Raw genomic sequence first — 19,436 nt, 5'->3', positions numbered from 1 at the left:
TCACTGTGGATACTGGATGTCTCCTATTTGTGCATTTTTATGTCTTTATCATGGCCTTCATAAATCCACTGGGTTGTTAATTCTCACCAACACGAACCCTTTAAGTATAGCGTTTTGTTATTTTGTTACTTTGCGGTCATGTCTGTACCTTCAGTTTAGTTTCTGGGGTTAACAGGAGAACCGTTTTCATAGCAGATTGAAGTTCTTTAACATGGGTTGACTTTCTAGTTGGTATAAAGCAGCTGCCCACTGGCTGCTAACAGTTAACGTTACTAACTCTCCTCCTGATTGCCTGATTTCAACACGGGTTTGTTGTTCACAGTGTAGCATTATCAGGAAAAAAATAGGGTGCGTCCCCTCAGGTTTAGTAGCGCCATGCTTTTGAATGCTTTTTTTCTCTCTCTGCCATGGCTCCGGTCCCAAACACACTGAAACATGATATGCAGTGCGTGTGCGTCATTGTGCGTGTGTAACTGTTGGAAAGCATCATTAAGATGAATCGATAGACACGGAGGCATGAGATGCCAAGGAATCAGACAACTAGGAAACAGTTCGCTGTTCCCATCACTAGTGTTTTCCCTGCCTGCCAAAGTGGCGGATGGCCGGCCGATTTTACCCGCCACTGCCAACAATTCACCTGCATTTGTCGGGTGGTGGGTGCTAATTTCGGACCCTGGATGGAACACACAGTTTTCTTTGTCTTCTTTCATTTATAGTTAGATAATACATTGACAAAGACACAGAATTGTACTCGGCATTCGAGTTAAGTTAAGTTCTTAAAAATGTATTAAATGGCAGACGGTAATCCAAATCATAACCTGTCAAAGTTTGAGGCCTTTCAGGATGAGTTTGAGACCTTGGTAGAAGCCATGTGAGTAGGCATGGTATCTGATTTGATTGGATATTGACTGTGATGAAATGAGAACTAATTATAAAATAAATAATGCATTATGTACAAATAATTGTTTCTTCTGAAGGTACAGTACTTATGTCAATATCAAGTAGGATGTATGGAGGCCTTGCACATATGACCCAGAGTTGAAGTTATCTCTCTTTCAGGAACCACTTATTCAGAGTTTTCACTAGTCCCGCTTTCTGAAACACAACCACTTTCTTTAAATTTTGTTTGACATGTTTGGCTTTTCTGTGTGGCAGTTTTCTTATCAGCAAGCATATACACAGATATATCTGTGATGAACTAATGTGGGCCAGGCTGATATACTGAAGGGGCTTTAATACAGTAAATTAAGTAACTTGTAATATATACAGTGTATACTGTATGTACACAGTATGTTGTTGTTTGTATTGATGTGCCAGGTTACTCTGTCCTCCCCTCACAGTGTGTGCATGTGTGGGAGTGTGACTGAGAAGCAGTGATTGGTCCATTCAAAGGAATTGCTGCCTCTGCATTGGTCCACTGGATGACATCAGTCTTTTTAAACTCCAGCTGACACATCTTCCCTCCTTCACATCAAAACTCCCAACAAAGGGCCAGCACATAAGGCCTTTCCCATTTCCCAATTTATACGGCTCAATTCCTCTCCTCGCGTCTTATTCCCTCCTAGGGAGATGCGAGCGGAGGACGAAGGAGGAAGAGACACGAGGAGAGGAAGAGAGGAAATGTGTTTTTAGAGATACGAGACGTCCTTTCCTCTGAAGCGTCACGTGAAGCTACGTCCGTTTCTGATGACAGCAGCAGCTGATCACATCTGGATCAGTCGGCTTTAACAGCTGTTTATGATCTAATACTAATAAAGACACAGTTATTATCAGTGGTAGAGCAGCAGTGTTTTCTCTCTGTAGCCTGTTACCTGTTTAACAAACACGTGCACATGAATAACAGCCTGCAGTCTGTATTTATAATGAATACTGAGTCCTGCTTAGAGGACCAGGAACCATTTCAGGCATAATTCACAATGGAGCACAATGCCTTTATTTATTCATTATTAGCATGTGTATTTATTGATATCTGACACTAGAAATGATTTATTAGGCTAAAGTGTTTGAGGGAAAATGTAAATGATGTAATGTAACTCATATCAAACCTGACGCTCAGGAATTATCATTTGACTGAATGGAAATGAGGATAAATTATGTAAAAGGTGTAAAAGCCAGACCCTCCTTCTCTCTCTGAGTGTAATAGTTGTAAGAGTGTAAAAGTTAACGGGATAGATCATGAAAAGAAAAGTCTTTTGAATAAATGGAGAAAGTTGTTTGAGGTCCGTTCGTTGTCAGGTTTTATAAAGCTCTTTCAGTGTCAGGCTCCTTGTGTGAGGCAGAGATCCTGCAGGTCCTTCTGCTGCTGGAACACTTTTCCATCAACATGGTCCGTTTGTTGTTCACACCTACAGTTAACACAGATTTTACCTAGATGGTGAATCAGAAGACAACTAAACTATAAAACTTTTGTTTTATAGTTTAGTTGTCTAATCTGTATTCACTCCGGTAGGAAACTTAGTGATGTTGTCGTATCAGATCAGTCCAATCAGCAGCAGCTTCCAATCAGTAACTGCTATCCAATAAGGGGACGTGTCGGTCGGTAAAAAACTTCCGTGAAGGATACACCGGTGTATCCTCGCTTATGGCTCCTCCGGCAAGCCTTCTCGCTCCTCGAGATGCATTTTAGGAATTGGGATGTCCTTCAAGATGGAGCGCTGAGATCGATATCCGGGTCACAAGCTGGAGGATCGAGGAGACGAGGAAACAATGAAACGAGGAGGCAAACTTGAGATGCAGGGAATTGAGATGCAGCTCTAGTCTGTGTACTCAGAGAACTTTTCTAGATTTTCTGTGAGTGGTATATCTGTAGACAAGTCTTTTGGCAAGCTTGTGCAATGTTGTGAATTGAAGTTAGTAAAAGTTTCAGTTCTATCCATTTGTATATTTATATTCAGCTACTTTAAACACTGTGAATAATGGACACAATAAGCAGTTCAGTAGCAGTGAGAAGGTTTTTTGCTGTTTAACCCTTTTTCTCTTTATTGTTTTTGTTTTTTTTACTCAGGAGCTCAGGGCAGAGACTTGTTTTTGGTTTAACTTTTGTTTTTTGATAGGGAATTTTAGGGTTTTGGTCAGTAGACTTGTTTGTAGTTTTGGGCACGGCTCAGCTCTGAAGATTCAAATAAACTACTGACTGTGAACTGTGATATAGTCTGAGTAACTGGCCTTTCTTGGGAGAGGGAAGAGTGGGGAGTCATACAACATCTAGGTTCCCCCCTACATCGGGTACATAACAATGTTCATATACATGTTGTGGTGCCGTAAAATAGGATATGACATGATAGGATGTTTTTATTAGATCCAGCATGTGTATTTGAGGAAAATCAAGAGCAAGGGCATACAAAATACTAGAGTCAGCAGTATATACATACTTACAAGCAAGTCTAACCACCATAACAAAATCTGTATAGGTTTTTATCTGAGCCATTGAGAGCACAATATCAACAATACAATCCCCGATTGGCTCTGGCATATTTCAACGTCAGATCTTCTGTGATGGTTCAGAGCACGCTCAGTCATTACTTCACTCCATGACGGTAGAGTCCAGTTCATTGAGAAACCTCTGACACTTGGTCATGAGGACTTTGATGGCCTCTGTGACCAGGACATCTGGAGGCAGGATGCCAGTCGACTCCACGGTAACTGTATGACAGAGAGAGAGCTCCGTGAACTGATGTACAGCAGAACTACAGTAATACAAACTCCTATTTCACCACAACAGAATGATCCACATGAAAACATTAATATTACTATATTGTCATCTTGCTGACTGAGCCAGGTGTAGAAATAGAAAACAAGTCGTTGTGGTTTTAGGAGCACCAGTTGTTATTTCACAACCAACAACAGCCTGGAGCAGTGCCTTCCTGGAGCGGCTGCTTTGGTTGACACGGTGAAGAAGACACTCCCAGGCTATTGAGTGGAGGCCGGCGATACGGTCTTGAGCTATGGGGTGTGACACATGTGCTGTGTAACTGGAGCTGCGATGTTAGAGGATTACAGCAGACGGCGCTACAAATAAAAGGGATGGCGCTCGCTCAGGTGCTCTTTGGGTGCGCTTGGCCTGACAGAACTTTCTGGGTACGCTCGAATCGTCTCTAATGGATGGCGGCCGATATACAATCGAATGTTTTCAAATACTTTTAGTATTCGTTTATGGTCTTTTATTAAAGATCTTTTGCAAAATTGTAATTCTCCCCCATAAATGAGGCTACTGTGACACCCTCCCTGTGGACACCTCAGTGACACGTATCGATCATCTTCATGTTCTATGAACGTGCGCCGGCTAGTGAGCCTTTCGGCAAGTGCAGATTTTACTGCGTGTGTCGTACCCAAAATGATATGACGCGATATGGCGCTGTGACACCTCATCTTTTAACCCTCCTTGAGAGACTCCAGGAAGTCATTGCACCTACCAAGAATTAGTCCAGCACATAACCCCATGTATGACCACATGACATTTCTTTGTGCAATACACATTTTAGTGGAACTGCTCTAATTAACAGCTGTCTCAGTCACAGTGTTATAAAAAAATGAACGTCGCAAAAGGACAAGCAGAGGTTTTATTCTGAGCTGAGGGGGACTTGATGCTGAGATAGATTTGAATAAAAGGGCAAAAAACGCTGTTCAAAGAAATGAGTGACAGCGCATAAAAGCTGTAACTTTAGATAGCACTGGTTCCGTGTTGTTTTTCCGAGCGTCGCAGTGCGCAAGCGTGTGTGATCTGTCTACTGCAACTCTAGAGTGCAAGAATACAACGACAAAAGGCAAAGCGAACCTTGAGCGCTTTGTTTTCACAATGCACAGATTAAGCGAACCGTAACGCCGACTTGAATCGAACCGTACTCGTACGGTCTGAGTACAGTTAGTTTCAGAGGGGTCTGAGTCCTTTTGGAGTGTTCACATATCTCGTTGCTCTGAGTTTGTTTGGAGGACTGAAAGGGACCAAGTGTGAAAACACCCCGAAAGCCCTTGCCCTAGTCCGAGTGCTGTCTTTAAAGCAGTTTGTGCAGTCATATACATGAACAATGTCTATGAACTTACAGATGAAATGGTCTCGCAGTCTTGCGAGCTTCACCACGTTCTTCAGGTCATCGTGTCGGAGGACTTCCCTGCTGCACGTATCCAAGCGACTGTTCACTACTTTGGCGACCTTTTTCCCTGAGGTGGGCGACACAAGAAAACAGATGATTACATGTACAGGATGTAGGAACTCATTACAGACTGATGAAGAATGTAGCTCCTCTGCCATCCTCACATCTTTCCGTTCTTGCTTAGGCAGTAGAAATCTATGTCATATATATATATATAGATATCTATATCTATATATATATAGATGTCTATATATCTATATATATCTATATCTATATCTATATATCTATAGATAGATAGAGTATATACACATGTGGAAATGTGCTGCATGCTTACAGAATACTGTCCTCAGACTAACACCTCATGTATTTAGTTGTTTCACCATGCCCTCTGAAGAGTTGGTTTCTATTTGATTTGTGAGGTTAGTTCTTTCTTACCGTTAACATCTTCTATGTCTAGAACTCCTCGTGAGAAGCAGCCTTTTAAGCGCTCGGCCTTCTCTCCCTCCACCGTCTCCAGCAGGGTGATCTCTGGGAGGAGGCGGTAACTGGCTGTGGCCACTGGAGAGAACTTAGCATGGTCCTTACCTGAACAGAGAACACACTTCAGTTATGAGGCAGCAGAAAATATATTAGGGTGTCTGGACTGATTAACATGATGAAAGTACACGTAGCATGTAAGCTGTGTCGAAGCAGGAGGCAGTCTGAAAGGTTTCCATCTGAGCCGAGCGGTAGAACTTTCACACATATTTAAACTAGGGATGTTCCTCACGACTAATTTCCCTGAGGTTTAAATGGAAGTTGGGATGTTAACGATTAATCATCGATCGATTAATTGGTTGTTAAAAATGTGATCAATTTAATTGATCTACTATCAAATAAAGATCTGAAATATAAATAACGTGTAGTTACATCAGTAGAATGGTGTATTTTCAAAACATGTTTCAATGACTCGTATTTGCCACCAGAGGGCGCTAGGAGAGGTGGTGGAGGTGGCCACTCAGAACCTACATGCTGAAGGTGATGCGCCTGACAGACGCTCAGTCAACAGCCGTGCATTAGGCCTCCGCCACGGCTCTAGCTGGCAGCGTGGACACGGAGGTTGAGAACTTTTTTTTACGGGACACTACATCCTGTAAGGGTCAACTCTGTCAGAACTGTTCAGAAACAGGACCTGCCTGCTAACTCTGCTGATAATCTTTGCTAATAAATTCTGTGATGCTGTTACCTCTAATATGTTGTCCTGTGATCACAAGGTAATTGCATTTAATCGTGGCGCTAAACTAGCTCTGGATGATATCGCTCCTGTTAAAATCAAAGTGTTATCGGTTAAAAGTAAAAGTCCTTGGCTTATGGATGAATGGATAAGGAGGAAGAAAAGGGACTGCAGAAGGGCTGAATGGTGCAAAACCCAGCTTCTAGAGCATCTTGATGCTACAAAAATCTATTCATTTCTTATAACTCAAATTAGAAAAGCAAGGCAAGCATATTTAAAAAATATAATAAACAATAATACAAATAATTCAAGGGTTCTCTTTTCTACTATAGATAATCTTTTAAACAACTCCAGAACTTCAATTCCTGGTGATTTCATTTCCACCCATAAGTGTGAGGATTTGGTGGCCTTCTTTCACAACAAAATAACGACTATTATTACAACAAATATTCCAAAAATCACTCAGGCTCCTCCTACTCCTCTCCTTCAAGATTCACTACTAGTTTAACACATTTTGCAGCAGTCACTGCTGATGATCTTGGGAGTCGTGGTTCAGAGCTGCAGATGTTCCACTTCTCCCTTCATCCCATCCATGCCTGTTTTTATAACCGCTTATCGGAGGATGTTTTAACGATCATAAACACCTCTTTACATTCTGGGTATTTAAGAATTGCAAAACACAGCGTCATAGTTTTTAACAATATCTCAAACACAGTTACGTCGAGCAGACACACAGCTGACAACCTGGCAGCTTAACTAAATAATGTGGTGGAGACTAAAGTAGCTGCATGTGTACACGACAATACACGCAGCACCGTGGCTGCTACAGTAACGCTCCCGGACGGGTGAACGGGGGACTCAGTTGTCCGTTTTGCTCATTATCCACAGCTGGCGCACCGCTGCATGCGACGCACTGATCTTGTCGGTTAACGAGGGTCGTTTATTGGTTAAAAATAAAAATTAGCATCCCTAAGCAGAATATTTGGCTAGATAAAAACATGTTGACAGACAGCCTTCAGATATTTGCGTCATTGTTAAAATAAATTAAGTCAATGACGTAAAATATTTGGTCAACATGACCTCTGGTTTGCTGCTCTGAATGTTGCTTATAGAACCTTTAAGATTGTTTTGTCATACATAGAGATCTCAATTCAAAAATGAACTTTCAGGTATTTTTTAGATTTGGAAACACATTTAGGCCAAGAAAATAAACTTCATACTGATTAAAAATGTAAAAACAAATACCCTTGTTCCTTTTCCCATATCAGTATCTTGTGCACCGATCTAGCTATAGACTCTTCTCCAGACACTCAAAAGCTCTTACCAATTCCTTTGACACAGTGCATGACAATGTCCAGCTCCTGTCCCGGTCGTAGCTGAGCTATCAGGATGTCGTCGTGTACCGGTCCGATGAGGGAGTCCGCAAACACATCTGCCTGGTTCCCGATGGGGACCCACTTTATCTCCTTGGAATAAACTGTGACGAGACAGCACGGGACAAGGGAGAAAGTTTAAACAGCGATATTCTTTCTTACTTAGTTATCTGTGATTTGGAAAATTCCATTCCTCTATTTTCAACAATCACTCATTTGTTTGTATGCCCTGGTCATAGCTACTGTCTGTAAGTCTGTATCTGTATTGTTCATTTGGAGGTCACCTGAAACCTACCCATGTGGTTCAGATACAGCTCTCGTGGGTCAGCCGAGTCTTTGGTGGCTCTGGGGTTCCTGGTGCATTTAATCTTCAGCTGCAGTTGAATTGTGTCTATTTCTGAACCTTCTTCCTCTGCAGACTCTTCACCTGGATTAAACAAAGCATAACCAAACATGTTAAACACTCACTGGTGGCTCCATCTTACAAACTCATGTTGCACCCATGCACTGTGACGCCGAGCTTGAGACAAATGTGTAGAAAATAATGCACAAGATATTTGAATAGTTCTATTTGATAGAATGATGCACACAAATATGGCATCTTTGGTTTGGAGTATTCAGTGGAAGCATCATATAGCTTCAATGAAGTATTGAAACAAGCAGGCACGCAAAGTATTCTGATATGAGACACCGCAGATCGTATTTAAGTTACAGTCATAATCCAGACTAAAAACAACACAGTTTAAACTGATAAATGCAGGTTTGAGAAGCAGATTTGATGCAGGATAATGCTCGAACAAAATGCTATTCAACACCAAACCTGCTACTCATGTGTCTTTTAGGTGAACCCACATCAGCAGAGTAAAATGGGAGCATACAGAATGTGTGAGTGCTTCACTGTGTTGTTTTACCAGCGTTCCTGTATTCAAACAGGCGAGGGTCAGCTTTGATGGGGACCAGACCTAATCTGTGGGCCAAGACTTCATCCTGGACGATGGATGTGTTGTTATAGACGAACACCTTCTCTATAGCCATGGTAGGCACCTACAACCAAAGAATAATGCAAACGTCTCACAATATATTTGCATGAAATGAAAAATTCCAAGTCTCCTTTCTCATAGAAAGACGCAAAAAACGTACAATTTCTTCAAATTAGGCTTTACACACAAGTCACTTACAAAACAAAGTGGGTAGAAAAAGAAGCATGTAGACCTAAAAACCTTCTAACAACATCTTATGTCAACATTATGTAGTTTTATAAGATGACAAAACACGACTGAATGGAAATCCTACCTCTGCTAGTAAGATCCTTCTGAAGGCATTGGCGATGGCTGCGTCTATCCCCACCATGTCAAACTCCATGCTGTTCTCATCCAGATTCACTACGTCAATTCGGAAGTTCTGCAAAAAGAGAGGACTTCTTCATTCAATAGGAGTGTCATCAAACATCAGTTTGAGTGCACGCAAAACACTCTTAAAGTTTCAGTAGGCAGTATACTTTTGGCATCATTGGGGAAAAAATTCCGTATTAACCTTTCAGCATATTGTAATTCAAGTGCTCTGAGAGAAAACTAGACTTCTGCTCCTCCTCATGGCTCTGTTTACAGGCTTTAGAAAATCGATCTTATTGGCTGTGCTCTGGTCATGTGACCGGTACATGGCGTTCCTTCAAGAGATTTCCTGGAGATTCCACAACGGCTGCCGCACCACAAACTTTCTCACTTTACAGCTAAACCGTTCACTACAAAATTATTCTGAAACATTTGAGAGGAAAAATAGGCATTAACTTAACAGAATATTGATTCATATTTGATCAGATTGATTTCTATGAAAAGGACTCGTGACTGTTTTGCCGAAAAATCCAAAGAATATGACATTTATGCGCACTCCTGAGGGTGTTTTGCCTCTCTTGAGCTCCCCTAAAGCACCAACAGTGTGCATCTAATATAGCAAAATACTGTCTTGAGTGCTTCAGCTATGGTTGGCCAGCTTGCTGTAACTTACAGTAGCTATGCAGCATGGATCTGCTTGGATGCTTCACAGCATTAGCTGATAAAGTCATTTGCTAGCTGTAAGCTATAGTTAGTATCATGGAGCCATTGGTCCAAATAAAATATAGGAACATTACAGAACATTATGAAAGGGATAACGCCCTACGAGCTGTCCATTATCAGGAATTAATGGACGACGTGGAGAGACGTCAGGATGCTGACTGCAGTTCACTTAGGTGTCATTGATAACAAGGATCTTCTGAAAGTTACATATAGTACCTTTAATTCCATAAAAATGTCTTAAGAATAAATACATCTTATTCAAAAATGTCCTCATGAAGTTAAAGAATAAATGAATGAATAAAAGTATGAACAACAAAACAAACAAATCTTTTTTCCCCCTTCCATCACCAGCGGCCACCTTCAGGTCTAAAATAATACAATAAATGTACCTTTTGAAATTTCTGCATATCCCACGTGTCATCATAGCCGGAGTAGTTTCCAGGGTAATCTGATGTATGAACCTAAAAGCAACAAATAAATAATCAATCAATGAACACTGCAAACATTACCTGTTCAATGTATTTATGCTTTTATGGTATTATAAAATGCATATCTAGTCATGTGTTCTTCTAATCAAATGTTTACAGTGACTGGCAGGTGTGAAGGATGGACATCTACAACTGGACATTCACTTATATTTAGTTTATTATTTAGAGTTACTTGAATAATAACACTGAGTGACAGTGACAGAGAAACTTGTGATGGGACTGATGATTTCATTCAGAAAATCTAAGTGTAGTCAAGTCGTTGACAGTGAGGATGCCAGGTTTTATTATGCTGGTTTAACAGAGTAAAATCTTCTATAGTGTGCTCTCTCCTTGGTACTGAAGCGATGCTGATGTTGGTTGTCAGATGACTGTGTGGATGACTGCCCTGCATGGCCTGTCTGTGTCTGTGACAGCTCTCAGTGGTAAACTAGTAAAGGCCAGTAACAATGACACACACTTTAATATTCATGGCGTATTAACAGGTGACATGGTGTCGTTAAGCAGATAAAGCAGACCGTTAACTTCAGTATATGAGAGCCGGTCCAGCAGGCAGCAGCAACATGAGGAGGTGAGGATGTGTGCGGCTCAGAGCAGCTCAGAGGAGGCTGCAGGCTGCAGATAGCTGATAGAGAAGGACGGAGTCATAAAACCAGAGTTATAAACAGACTTACATTCGTCACTCCGAACTCTCCCAAGATCACTTTACTCCGGATCTCTTCCACGATGCTCCCGATCGCCGCCATGCTGCCAGTAGTCTGCTCAGCTACGCCCACACTTCCGGTCCTTTTTATATTACTGCGTCACATGTGGTCACATGACGCGTTACTGCCACCAATCGGTGTGGAGCTTCTTCTTCTTCTTTGGTGTTTATTGGCGGTTGGCAAACCAGCTTATGGGTGCATTACCGCCACCTACTGGACTGGAGTGTGGAGCAGTAGATTGGCAGGGAAAATAATTTAAATAAAGAATAAAAAATAATAAGAATAAGAATTATTATTGTAATTATTATTATTATTATTATTATTATTATTAAATAATAATAATAATAATAACAACTAACTAAAATAAAATAATAACAATAATACTAATAATTAAATTCTCTCCATTATTCCGGTTGCCCTTAAGTAATTAATTAGAAGATTGTGTACTTTCTTAGATGTCTTTCCTAGCAGATTCCCCATTGTAATATTTCCATCATTTACTCCTGATTTCAATTCCCTTCTTTCTTTGTCATATTTGTTGCACTCTATAAGAACATGCTTGACAGTTTCCGGTTTGTTACAGTGCGTGCATAGTCCAGTTGGGTGATTGTCTATTCTATTCTATTCTCTTCTCTTCTGTATGGAGTGTTTTGTTTAATCCTGTATGTCCTACTGTCAGATGGGTAATGACCATCTCTCCCCTTGGGCACCCTTAGCTTAGCTGGCATTCTTTGTGTTGCATTGCTGCCTCCTTCTGGTTTTATCCGTCCACTACCCCTACTCTACTACAGTCTCTTAATTAATCCAGTGTTGATCAGAAACCGAAAGATCACCCTCCACCGTGTCCCAGCATCCAAGTAAATCCTCCATCCTGTTCTCCAATGGTGCCACCCTCTGCAAACCTGCTAACATACTCCATCTATTTAACTCATACTTTGTGCATGAAGTAAAGTTCATGTTCTACTGTCTCCATGACCTGACACTGGCTACAGTGACCAGTAGGGTGTTTCCCAATAATATGCAGTGAGCTGTTCAGTTGGCAGTGCCCAATTCTTAGTCTGCTAATTAAAACCTGTTCTTTTCTGTTTTTACCATGACTTCTTAACCCTCCTACTTTATTTTGGATTTTGTGTAAATGTCTCCCTTTGGACTCTCTATCCCAGTGCTGCTGCCACTGTTTGTTGACCTCCCTCCAGACAATGCTTTTTCCATTTTTAATGCTTGACAGTGATGAAACTGAATCACTACAGATGAGTATTTTACTCTCTCTTATATCCTCCTCCCACTCCAATGCTAACAGAATTGCAACTAGTTCAACCACATACACACTCAAGTAATTTGATGTTTTCCTTTTAACCAACATCTGGTGACTGGGTATCATCACTGCTGCCCCTGTTGCCTCTGTCTGTGGATTCTTTCGATCCATCTGTAAAAATCTGTACATGATCACTGTACTTCCTATACCTGTAATACTCCTGGACTAGATCTGCTGTCTTATTTCTGTGCTTAATATTCAGTATTTCCATGTCTACATTAGCATTTTGCATCATCCAGTACGGTCTCTCAGGCCACAACACAATTGGACAGAATTCAATCCTGTGAATTTTCATTTGTTTGAATTTTCATACCATTTGTTGGTATGGAGCATAGACATATCTCAAATAAAAACCTCAGATTTTTTTTTTCAATAGACAGATAGGTAAACAATGGAAATAAAGGAAAACAAACATTAAATTAAATGGAAAAAAAAGTAACATTAAACATAAAACATGCCAGGGGTTAAAATAAATAAATACCCGTTTGTTTTTTGCAGAAGATATTGTCTTAATATATAGTTCGATTTCTTTCTTGAAAACATTAACGTGAGGTTAAAACTCTAAATTTGCATTTATGAATGTAAAAACTTTGCGACAATGATAATGACATTGATTAGAAAATACTCTCATATATTGTGTAGACCCTTAAAAAAACAAAAAATAAATTTTCCATGAAGTTCAAGGTCACAAATAATATTTTCAAAGATATATTATATATTAAGATAATATTTGCCACAGTTTACGTTTACGCTCATTTGCGTCTGAGCAGCGGCAAACCAAGCCTCCAACGAAGAGTGCCGGGCTGTGAAGCAAACTTTTGTAGTGGCCAAACGGCGGTACTACAACTTGCGTGACTGTCACGAGATGCCATTGGGCCCAAAGTGCTGTTCATACTGCATCATCAGTGTATTTACTATGTTCATACCATAGACTGTATATAAGAAGTGGTAGCCACCCAACTCACGAGGTAGCCACGCCCTAAAGCATCCCCTGCTTTGTGGTCTATTTGACTCTAAATGGGACCATAATTTACTAAATGAACATCATGCTGTATTGAAGAAGACTTGAAACTACAGTTGAGACCATAAACTCATGTTTACAATGTTTACTGAGGTAATAAATCAAGTGAGAAGTAGGCTCATTTTCTCATAGACTTCTATACAATCAGACTTCTTTTAGCAACCAGAGCAGTCTCCCCCTGCTGGCTATTAGAAATAATGCAAGTTTAAGGCACTTCAGCATTGGCTTCACTTTTCAGAACCAGAGGTTTCCGCCTGGTTCACGTAACCTAGTGGAAATTTGGTGTTTGAGAATCTTTGACCTTTGCACTCATCCACCAAGACAAAATCATCACAGAGTTTCAGTAATTTTATTGCTGGCATCAAGATTTGGACACATTCTTCTTGGATCCACTCAATTTACACAACATTTTAACAAGACTTTCAGCTGACAAACACTCAGTTTACATTCTGCATGAATGCCTGCGTGAAACCTGAAATATGATGATGGAGGGCCTCTACACAAACAAAACAACGATTACTGCCGCAGTAAATTTCAAAAGCAGCCGTTATGTATAAAGCACGGAGAAAAGAGAGTAAAAGAGGCTGTCTTGCTCAATGCTACCTTGCTACTCAATTTCACAGGCGTTCTTCGTCTCAACCAGTGGACACAGAGTGTAGTTCCTCATAACGTAACACAGCGTAACATGAGAATTTAAAGTTGACACATCATGAAAAACTCTTTTTCAGTCCTTGTGCACATACATTTGGGTATCTGGAGTGCCTACCAACCCACAAACTGTGAAATAAGACGACCCGGTCAGTTTTTGTGGACTGCCTAGATCAGAAAACACGTGATTAAACAAGCCATTCAGATTTGGCTCCCCTTCCTATGTCACAGACTGGGCTTTTTCAGGAGGCGGGGCTTAAAGGGACAGGCGCTAAAACGGAGCGTTTCAGACAGAGGGTGAATACAGGTATATTCAGACAGACAGTAGGAGAAAAATAATGCTTTTTGAACATCAAAACATGTAAACACGTACTAGTAGAAACCCCCCAAAAAAGTATGAACCTGAAAATGAGCATATGTTCCCTTTAAAATAACAAAAATGTAACTTAACACAAAATAGAACGTATTATGTGTCGGCTCTACCATAACATTGTGTTGTCCACTGTAATGGTAATGTTATTTTTCAGCCAGAGAATAAATATACACTGTCAGATTATATATATACTGTGTATATATGCATATATATATATGCATATATACACAGTATACTGTATACCTGTGTATATATATAGGCTAGCAGTCTGCTTCCAGTCTTTATGTTAAGCTAAGATGAACACTTCCTAGACCTATCTCTGTACTCAACATAAAGAGATGGAACTGATATCCATCTCCTCATCTGGGGAAGATGGCAAAAGATTTTCCTAAATGTCAACAGATTTCTCAGAATGTCACAGTGTCCATTTAAACTTCAGGCAAATAATGTTTCTGTTAGTCCGCTCTGTTTTCAACAGCCTTACACTGAACTGAACACTGAACACAGCAGGGTTGTTGACTTCACATTTTCTCTGGCAATGACTTTAACTCCACACAAGTTCAAACAGATAGAAAGGAAATATAAATAATGGCTGTAAGGATTACAGAAGAAAACAGGAATACATTCAGTGTCCGTTTCACAAGTTGATGTCTGAAAATGATTTATATACAGTAGCCTATATATAATGTAGTGTGATATAGAAAACTAAAGCCTGATAACGTAACCTCAACGTATCAATAATTCAAGGGTTTAAAATGTTATGGAATCATTTATAGTAATTGAAGTCAAAACAAAAGTCTCTAAAACAGGATTTTCACCCAGTAGCAAGAATACCTGACAATATTCTTGTGTTTCACAGTGGGGATGTGATGTTTTAGACACAATCACGTTTCATTCTTAGTCTCCGCTTCACTCACAGATGACATTAATGTTTACTATGTGGCTCCCTCTGATCAGAATCTTTATTGTCTTTACTGTATGAAGTGTTCAAAGCTACCAAAAAGTTTGATTTACTTCTTTTTATACCACCTAAATTAGCTATTTTCTATTACTGGTGTTTCTGATACTGGACTAAGCAATTTATAAGCCGATATATGGTGTATGACATTAACATCAGTTATACAGTTGTGACAACAAAGTGGATTGGATTCATGTCTCATGATTATATAACCTGACAAATGTTTTGTTTTTACTATTATTGGTGAACTCGTACGTTACACTCAAATGTTAAAGGTGCAGTTTGTAGGATTTGGCAGTATCTAGCAGCGAGGTTGCAGATTGCAACCAACTGAAACTTCTTCCGTGTGTAGGAGAACTGAAACGTGAATGTATGTACCTGTATGTATATGATGAACCTAATCGCATAATAACGTTTCATAATAATAAATAAAGGAACTTCCAGCAATCTTCCGCATCCATCGGGTCCATAGAGCATACATACTAGCGTTTACTTTAACCCCCCCCCCTCCCAGGCCTTGGTCTGCGGCTCATTCACATGCACGGAAGAAGGAAAATAACTCTGGATTAGTGCATTTGACAACTTTTAGGACCTAATGATTTAAATAAGGGCTATTCAAGTGTTCGTACTGGGAAGTTGATTTACCTAAAAAAAAATGATCCACTGAGTTACAGACGTCTCTTTCCCAATGTAAGTCCATGGAAAAAAGTATTTTTGGAGCCAAATGGCATCACATGACGGACACGGAAGTTGTTAGGCCACTACGAAAATTTGCTTCAAAGCCCGGCGCTCTTCCCGGAGGCGTTCTGGGCTACTGTAGATATAAACGACTCATTCTAAGGTAACAAAAACACAATGATACTTATTTTCAGGTGATTATACACAAAAAACAACAACATTGTTATTAATATTATATTCCATTTCTGCCAATAAATCCCCCTAAATGTTGCACACTGTTGCTTTAAATCCAAGAATAACAACATTAAAGTAGGTTGCGATGTTCATTTCACCCCACAATTAAAGGTCCCATATTGTAAAAAGTAACATTTTCATGGCTTTTATATTATAAAGCAGGTTTAAGTTCTATATAAATACTGTGAAAGTATCGAAACGCTTAATCCACAGAGAAATTCACACAGCCCGTATTCAGAAACTGAGCTTTTGAAACAAGCCGTCCATTTGTGATGTCACAAATCTACAATATTTAGACGATTTCAAAGTTTTAAACATAAACCTTCTAAATGGGTCCCGGTTTATTTCCTGTTGCGGTGTATGTGAATAACATCAGCTGACAGGATGTAAACATGGACCCAAGCTGTTTCCTAGCAATGCAATACTGTTACAATTCCATTGAAATGTACTAAATCGGAGCGTTTCAGACAGAGGGTAAATACAGGTATATTCAAACAGACAGCATGAGGGAAAAAAAGGTTTTTTTTAAACATTAAAGTAGGTAAACATGTTCTAGCAGAAACCCAAAATACAAATAATAACCTGAAAATGAACATGATATGGGGCCTTTAATACTAAAGTGTTGGACTTGTTTTAGTGTCACGTGGTGATTCTTTGTGAAGAGAGGTGTGGATTTGACTATATGGTTGTTTTTGAGGCTGTAAACTTTGATGGGAGGGATTAGGGTTGGGTATAACATTCTCAATGGCTCTCTCTGCCAAACATCCACTGTCACGTCACTCGAGACCCCGAACACCTTGTGGAGCCCCAGACGGTTAGTTAGGACCAGTCACCAGTCAAGGTTTAGGGTTAGGTGGAGGTGGAGGTGTATCCGTATTGAAATAGATTATATTCCCCACTCCACACATTCCACACATTCATTATAAACTCAACAAGAGTAGTGTTTATTGCAGGACTATCAAATGGCTTTACACAGTACAGGTGTCCTTAAAGTAGTTTATTATGAAGACACAACTGTATGGAGTGGCCCTCTGAAAACACTGGCAGTGCACAGCAGCAGGAATCATGATTCCAACAGTTGAAACATTCAACCGTTAGACAACAAATGATGAAATATAAAGCTGTTATTAGTTTCCTCTTCAGCCCTTTTTCTTTTGATTTTCCCTTTTTCACACAAATTAATAATTATTTCACATGAAGCTTTTCCATTGGTTCTGGTATGCAGCTTATCCTATCTTCCATAGACCTTATATCAGTAACATTTGAGGCTGAGGCTGAGCGTAGCCGTACTAGTAACTGAACACAGTGTTCAGGTTCTGTCCCGTGCATCAGTCACATTGTCAAGTTAGTCGACAGCTGAAGTGCTGAGAGTGCAACAGGCCGCGGTTCGGATGGAGCCCATCATCCGGCTCCTCTTTCTCTCACAGCCGGCGTTCCCGCCTTGCCGGGAGGTGTTGGTGTTCTGGCGTGTCAGCTTGGCCGCGTGAATTGCCGTCTCCTTGATCTGCATCTCCAGGTGTTTCTGGATGGCCACGCCCAGCTCCTCAGGGTCCACAGAGGCACCGTACACCTCCCATGTCATTCCCTCTGCGTCCCACTTCACCTCCTTCACCGGGGACTTGGGAGCACCGCCCGGTTTCTTGCCTCCATCGCCGTCGGCATCTGGAGTCTGGCTGCAGGAGGTCTCACTCCTGCTCTCCTCTGACAGACATATCTGGGGGAACACGTGAGGCGTGGCAATCTGTCCCGTCTGCACCCCGATGTCCCTCAGCTCTTTGTGGGCTGTCATAGTCCCCGTGTCCCGGGTTATGGTTCTGACATGTCCAACGGGAGTGCTGCAATACTCCTCCCCACCAAAGTGTTTTTGGGATTGTGGCCCAACACCAGCGGGCAACAAGCCGATCCAGGAGCAGTTAAGGTTGCAGCACCGCAGCAGGTGTTTGGCATCCAGGCCCGTCTCACTGACGGAGGAGATGAGGCGAGGCAGGGTGAGGTGGTTCGTCGCTGAAGGATTTGCCGCCGCACGCTGCATGTCACAGTTTGGCTCCACGCCCGCCAGGCGCGGCAGCAGCTGGGAGGGGGCCGGGATGGGCTGGGGATGGCAGTAGGCAGCAAATGTGTCTTCGAAATTGACATGATGGTTGTAGGAGCCATAGCAAAGTGCCTTGTCACATTTTTCTTCAACACCCTCCACTTTGGCTGCTTCATTGGGGGACGAGACGCAGACACATCTGCTCTGAGGCTGCTGTACGCCACCTTCTCCGCCGCTGGCCCCTCGGCAAACGGTGGTGATGATGTTGCACTGCTGCAGCTGCATGGGCTGCTTGCAGGCTAACATACAGTGACTCTCAGCACTCTTATCTCCACCATAAGCAAGTTCACAAGTCTCGCTGGCTGGATCCTGTTTAACCAGAGGTACAGTGTCTGAGTGACTCCTGTAAACAGGGAGGACAGCTGGTGGCTTTACATTCTGCACTGTCCTACCAGCCTTAGGGTTGTCATTGATTGCATTCACGCCTGCCTCGCGGGGATGTGAGTGTGTATGCGCCTCAGCCGGACAATGGGGGTGGCTTGAAGCCTTGGGGGGCACACAGTGTTCAGATTGGCTTTGTTCCTGTTCACCGGGCTCTCCGCCGACCCTCAGACCGCTGCCGTTAGTTTCTCTGAACGGAGAAGTAGCTGAATGTTCTTTACAGATCTCTCTGACGGCCTCCTCCTGGGAGGTGTTACCTGGTCCTCCAGCCACACTGTTATGGGGTGTTATTGCCCGTGTAGAGCTCTTGGAGGTGCCAAAGAGGGTCTGATCAGAGAGTGTAGATTCCAAGGGAACAGCTCCCCCTAGTGGGTACAGCTCTGACACAGGACGCCCGGCCTCTGCCATGGGAAACCTTTAAAGAGAAATTAAACATGACGTGAGTGTGGTTGTCTCACACGCAGAACACAGAAAACCCCATAGTCCTTGCACTTTTTAATTTGCTAATTTTGTATCAAGAGTGTAAGAATACACTCATGCTGTGGGGTAGTTTGATTAAACACAAATGAATACTGATGTATGTCTGAATATGATGTCTAATAATGTCCCATGGGGACCCAGGGGGACCCAGGGTCTAGCTGTTGTACTTCTGTCCACATCAAGACGTGATGTAGTAGGGTAGCCTACTGTACTAGAGCCACAGTACATCACTGCTGCACAAAGTGTGGAGAAAGCATTTTGTCACCACTAGATGTCAGGGCTGGCCAGATTATTAAACTGAATAAATCTGTGTTGAGACACCTGACCTCTATGGTGA

The 19,436-nt window shown here is 41.5% G+C and overlaps 2 protein-coding genes across 2 annotated transcripts; both read right to left on the bottom strand.

Moving 5' to 3' along the window:
- Window positions 1-3,273: 3,273 nt before the first annotated feature.
- polr1c (RNA polymerase I and III subunit C) lies at window positions 3,274-11,036 on the bottom strand. Its single transcript, XM_074645617.1, has 9 exons — window positions 10,890-11,036; window positions 10,120-10,191; window positions 8,970-9,077; window positions 8,588-8,720; window positions 7,972-8,103; window positions 7,628-7,780; window positions 5,526-5,675; window positions 5,041-5,157; window positions 3,274-3,642 (listed from the first exon to the last, which is right to left on the bottom strand). The coding sequence occupies exons 1-9, from the start codon at window positions 10,959-10,961 to the stop codon at window positions 3,524-3,526; spliced, it is 1,056 nt and encodes a 351-aa protein (XP_074501718.1). The 5' UTR covers window positions 10,962-11,036; the 3' UTR covers window positions 3,274-3,523.
- Window positions 11,037-13,585: 2,549 nt separating this feature from the next.
- On the bottom strand, window positions 13,586-19,083 carry LOC141773676 (G protein-regulated inducer of neurite outgrowth 2). Its single transcript, XM_074645598.1, has 2 exons — window positions 14,520-19,083; window positions 13,586-14,467 (listed from the first exon to the last, which is right to left on the bottom strand). Exon 1 carries the CDS (start codon window positions 19,025-19,027, stop codon window positions 17,492-17,494), a length of 1,536 nt encoding a protein of 511 aa, XP_074501699.1. The 5' UTR covers window positions 19,028-19,083; the 3' UTR covers window positions 13,586-14,467; window positions 14,520-17,491.
- Between the last annotated feature and the right edge of the window lie 353 nt (window positions 19,084-19,436).

Source organism: Sebastes fasciatus, chromosome 9 (genome assembly GCF_043250625.1).
Source record: "Sebastes fasciatus isolate fSebFas1 chromosome 9, fSebFas1.pri, whole genome shotgun sequence".
NCBI lineage: Eukaryota > Metazoa > Chordata > Actinopteri > Perciformes > Sebastidae > Sebastes > Sebastes fasciatus.
The sequence above is the reverse complement of the archived record's forward strand: the minus strand, read 5'-3'. Positions and strand labels throughout refer to the sequence as shown.

What these genes read in the sequence shown, in the direction of transcription:
- polr1c (XM_074645617.1), bottom strand. Translation starts at nt 10,961, where the DNA reads ATGGCGGCGATCGGGAGCATCGTGGAAGAGATCCGGAGTAAAGTGATC. An exon ending in ATATGCAGAAATTTCAAAAG is followed by an intron (nt 9,078 to 10,119) that starts GTACATTTATTG and finishes CTCTTTTTGCAG; the next exon opens with AACTTCCGAATTGACGTAGT. An exon ending in ACTGCGAGACCATTTCATCT is followed by an intron (nt 3,643 to 5,040) that starts GTAAGTTCATAG and finishes TCTGTCATACAG; the next exon opens with TTACCGTGGAGTCGACTGGC.
- LOC141773676 (XM_074645598.1), bottom strand. Translation starts at nt 19,027, where the DNA reads ATGGCAGAGGCCGGGCGTCCTGTGTCAGAGCTGTACCCACTAGGGGGA.